At 37.8% G+C, this 5,369-nt stretch overlaps 2 protein-coding genes across 3 annotated transcripts in view; one reads left to right on the top strand and one right to left on the bottom strand.

Annotated features, from left to right (window-relative positions):
• The window catches only part of DENND2B (DENN domain containing 2B), a 179,376-nt gene that overhangs the window by 44,604 nt on the left and 129,403 nt on the right, over positions 1 to 5,369 (top strand). The gene's annotated exons all lie outside the window — the stretch shown is intronic.
• LOC108283783 (60S ribosomal protein L23a-like) lies at positions 3,878 to 4,348 on the bottom strand. The gene has a single exon (XM_037728427.1). It carries the CDS (start codon positions 4,346 to 4,348, stop codon positions 3,878 to 3,880), a length of 471 nt encoding a protein of 156 aa, XP_037584355.1.

Genomic DNA, 5,369 nt, shown 5'->3' on the forward strand with positions numbered 1-5,369 from the left:
AAAAAAAAAAAAAAAAATCATTTGACTGTAAAGATACATGCACATATATGTTCACTGCAACACTGTTCACAATAGCAAAGACATGGTATCAACCTAAATGCCCATCAGTAGTAGACTGGATAAAGAAAATGTGGTACGTAATACACCATGGAATGCTATGCAGCCATAAAAAAGAATGAAATCATGTCCTTTGCAGGAATATGGATGGAGCTGGAGGCCACTATTCCTAGCAAACTAATGCAGGAACAGAAAACCAATACCGCATATTCTCATTTATAAGTGGGAGCTAAACATTGAGTACACATGGACACATAGAGGAAACAACAGGCACCAAGGCCTACTTGAGGGTGAAGGGTGGGAAGAGGGAGAGGATCAGGAAAAATACTAATAAGTACTAGGCTTAATTCCTGGGTGATGAAATAATCTGTACAACAGGCCCCCATGACACAAGTTTACCTGTATAACAAACCCGCACATGCACCCCTGTTAAAATAAAAGTTAAATTTAACAAAAGAAGAATGAACTTGAACAGTGGCCTCAGGTCGCATAAAAAGAAAAAAAGTTTCATGTACCATGATCAAGTGGGATTTATCCCTGGGATGCAAGGATGGTGTATTAGTCCATTCTCATGCTGCTATAAAGAACTGCCTGAGACTGGGTAATTTATAAAGAAAAGACGTTTAATTGACTCACAGTTCCGAATGGCTGGGAGGCCTTAGGAAACTTACAATCCATGGTGGAAGGCACCTCTTCATGGGGTGGCAGGAGAGAGAATGAGTGTAAACAGAGGAAATGCCAGATGCTTATAAAACCATCAGATCTCATGACCCTCACTCACTATCATGAAAACAGGATGGGGGAAGTGGCCCCCATGATTCAATCACTTCCCATTGGGTCTCTCCCATGACACCTGGGGATTATGGGAACTACAAGATGAGATTTGGGTGGTGACACAGCCAAACTATATCAGATGCTTCAATATATGCAAATCAATGAATGTGATAAAACAAATGAGATGTGTCTAATTCATTTCATAGCACTGTTTGGACCCAGCTGTCCAGAGTTACCAGTCCATCCAGCTGCTGGTATATCTCTGATTTTTTTTTTTTTTTTACAAGATTAAGAGAGATTTTTCCGAAGTCCAGATTATGTCCCTGACATTCTTTGCTATATGTATGTACATATGTGTGTATTTATTTATATGATTTATGTATTATATACAAATACATATTGTGTAAATATGTATGGATATTTTAAGTCACCAATCTGTTATTTATGGACCACTTACTAGCTATTGCTGAATGTTTTACATGTATTATCTATTTTATTCTCTACAATAATTATATAATAACCTCATTAACTAAAAGTAATGATGTTTCTTGATGCAATTTGTACTTAATCTCCAGGGATCAGTACTCCTTCTCTGAGTCCTTGTGCTTTTTATATATTCTTTTCTGGAGTTTCCTATGATATTGTTTAAGAAATATTTTTTGAGCATTTGCTATGTACAAAAAAGTACTGTACAACAGCCTGCTGGAAATTCAAAGATGAATATGCTCAGAAGAGATTATATGTAATTAAAAATGTAAGGCAATGAACAATAGCTTGGTGAGGAAAAGAGGAAAAACAAAAGAACAGTCCTGAGTGTGAATGGAATGCTGAAACTAGCCCACCTGCAAAGCTCTACACGGAAACCTTTAGAAGCCCTAATGATGGTACAGTCCACATTAGATTCTCTTCCCACCTGCAAAGCTCTACATGGAAATCTTTAGGAGCCCTAGTGATGGTACGGTCCATGTTAGATTCTCTTCACAGAGGTGGAATGCATCCAGTTGACTGACAGTTTTAAATCCTATCTCAGTACCTTGCTGGAGTGGCTCCATGAGTTTGAGGTCAAGGAGGCAGGTTGCAGGAAAGATTCCACTTATGAAATCTTTTCTTTAAAAAATGTTGCTAAACTTTCAGTTATAAGATAAATAAATCCTGGGAATCTAATGTACAGCATGGTGACTATAGTTAATACTGTATTGTTTACTTGAAATTTGCCAAGGGAGTGGGTCTTCAAGTGTCCTCACCTCCCTGTGCCACATGCATACACAAAATGGTAACTGTGTGTGGTAATGAATGTGTTAATTTGATTGTGATACTCATTTCGCAGTGTATGAGTATATCTAATTATCATGCTGTACATCTTTAGTATATATAACTTTTGTCAATTATAACTCAGTAAAGCTGGAAAAAATTGAGAAATTATTTAAAATATGTAGAATATCTATTTTCATATGTATAGTTTGTGTTAGTATTTATGTACCCACAACCTAGCTTAAGAAAGAAAACGTTACCATTAACTTTAAAATCTCCTATGTCTTTATAAATAATTGATTTAATTTAAGAAAATAAATATATGTAGAAGTAAAATAGTAGAAGTAAATAAATATATGTAGTAGTAAAATGGTAGAAGTAAAATAGTTCACAAGTTTGAGACCAGCCTGGGCAACATGGCAAAATCCTGTCTCTACAAAAAATAGAAAAACTAGCTGGGTGTGGTGGTGCACATGTGTAGTCCGAGCTACTTGGGAGGCTGAGGTGGGAGGATTGCTTGAGCCTGAGAGGCAGAGGTTGCAGTGATCCAAGATCTTACCACTGCACTGCAGCCTGGGCAATAGAGCCAGTCCTTGTCTCAAAACAAAACAAAACAACAAAAAAACTCCAATAGCAACACAATAGAATATGTAGAATTTAGTAAAAAGGAAAAAAATTGCTAACATGATTACTGCTTGGTATAAATTTCTTTTTCACTTGCACATGTCTTTACATTTTAGTATAGTTATAGATTTATTATGCATAATTAACATTGTCTCTCATGCTATTAAAGTCTTCATAACTGCCATTTAAAGTTAGTTAATTTCTTTTTTTGAGACAGGATCTCCCTCTGTCACCTGGGCTCCAGTGCAGTGGTGCAGTCACTGCTCACTGCAGCCTCTATCTCTCAGGCTCATGTGATCCTCCTGCCTCAGCCTCCTGTGTAGCTGAGACTACAGGCTGGTGCTATTTTAAACATTTTTATATTTTTAGTAGAGACGAGGTCTCTCTATGTTGCCCAGGCTGGTATCGAACTCCTTTGCTCAAGCGATCCTCCCACCTCTGCCTCCCAGAGTGCTGGAATTACTGTGCCCAGCTAGTTAATTTTTAAATAAAAAACATGTGTTGTAAATTCAAAAGGCACAAAAAGGCATACAGTGAAAAGCAAGTTTTCCTCCCACCCTCTTTTCTCCTTAGAACCAATTGGCTCTACCAGTTTATGGTTTATAGTAGTCTCTTTAAAATTTCTTTTGAATTTAAATTTAATTTAATTTATGACTTTTGAGGCAGAGTCTCATTCTGTTTCCCAGGCTGGAGTGCAGTGACACAATCTCAGCTCACTGCAACCTCTGCCTCCTGGGTTCAAGCAATTCTTGTGCCTCAGCTTCCCAAATAGCTGGAATTAAGGCACATGCTATCATGTTTGGCTAATTTTTAGTAGAGACAGGGTTTCACCATATTGGCCAGGCTGGTATCGAACTCCTGACCTCAAGTGATCCACCCACCTTGGCCTCCCAAAGTGCTGGGATTACAGGCGTGAGCCACCAAGCCCTGCCATAATTATCTCTTAACAATGGCTGCACAATAGTTTATCTAGTGCAGTTTTTCAGACTAAGAGCCATAATCCATTAGTGGGTCAGGAAATCAGTCTAGTGGGGCTCTATATACTTTGTTTTCTTAATAACAGATTAAGATTGAAAATAGCAGAGAGCATCACATATAATAAAGATAATGTTATTTTTTTTTTATGGTGAAAAGATATACATATATTTAGAATTAGCCAGCTGGACTCAGTTTAGATGATCCCAATTTTGTTGGCAACATCCAAAGCATCGTAATCAGGAGCCAGTCGAACATATGCCTTCTTCTCTCCATCAGGCCGAATCAGGGTGTTGACCTTGGCCACATCAATGTCATAGAGCTTCTTCACAGCCTGTTTGATCTGGTGCTTGTTGGCTTTAACATCCACAATGAACACAAGTGTGTTATTGTCTTCTATCTTCTTCATGGCAGACTCAGTGGTCAGTGGAAACTTGATGATAGCATAGTGGTCCAGTTTGTTTCTCCTGGGGGCGCTCTTCCGAGGATGTTTGGGCTGCCTCCGGAGTCGCAGTGTCTTGGGCCGCCGGAAGGTGGGTGACGTGCGGATCTTCTTTTTTTTGTGGCTGTGGACACCTTTCAACACTGCCTTCTTGGCCTTTAAAGCCTTCGCTTTGGCTTTGGCTTTAGGAGGGGCAGGAGCTTCCTTCTTCGCTTTCGGCGCCATCTTGTGAAAAGGGTCCAAGATAATGTTATTTTCAGAAATCTTTTTGGTTTAGTTTTTTTACACACACACGCGCGCCCTCTCGTACACGCATATACTAGATTACAATGTAAAATATTCTTCAGTGGGTTGTGGTTAAAAAAATACTAATCTAGGAATGACTGATAGGGAGGTTGTTTCTGATTTTTAAAATTATTATAAATAATGCTGTGAACACACATTTATTCCTCATACTTAGGAATTTTCTCTTAGGATACTCTCCCAGAGTGAGGCTACTGAGTCAAAGTCTATGAGCATTCTAATTGATGAGTTACTTTCCAAAAACCATATCCCATTTACTATTTAATAAATGTCATCTGTGCTTCATTTAGCATAGGTTATTTTTATTTTAACACACACTGTTTTCTATGGGATATGTGATATATATATATATTTTTAGCCGAAGGGGATGATGTATTAATTTTACTCCCAAGTAATAGAAAGGGGACATTTCCCTATCTTGCTAAATATTCTTCAACAGCAGCAGCGATTCTCATTCTGGGGGGTGACTTTTCTTGAGTGTAGGGTAATTACTTTAGTGCTTCCCAAACTTGAGTCAGTCTTATCTACCTTTGTGGTTTTTTCCTATAACCATGTACTATATATACTTTTATTTACCTATCTTTAAATTTGGCTTTTAAAAACTTTTTACTTTTAAATAATTTTAGACTTACAGAAAAGTTGCAATGGCAGTAAAACTTCTCCTAATCTTGTGTAACTACAGTACAAATTGATATTGATACAGACTTAACTGGGATTTTGCCAGTTTTTCCTATTAAACTCCTTTTCTATTCCAGGATCTAATCCAGGATCCTGTGTTATATGTAGTTGCTGTGTCCCCTTAGTCTCCTCTAATCTGTGACAATTCCTCCATCTATCCTTGTCCTTCATGACCCTGGCCCTTTTGAGAAGTACTGGTCAGGTATTTTGTAGAATATCCCTTAGAATGGGTTTACTTGATGTTTTCTTTTCTTTTTTTTTTTTT

This window comes from Cebus imitator, unplaced genomic scaffold, assembly GCF_001604975.1.
Source record: "Cebus imitator isolate Cc_AM_T3 unplaced genomic scaffold, Cebus_imitator-1.0 Scaffold265, whole genome shotgun sequence".
Taxonomy (NCBI): domain Eukaryota; kingdom Metazoa; phylum Chordata; class Mammalia; order Primates; family Cebidae; genus Cebus; species Cebus imitator.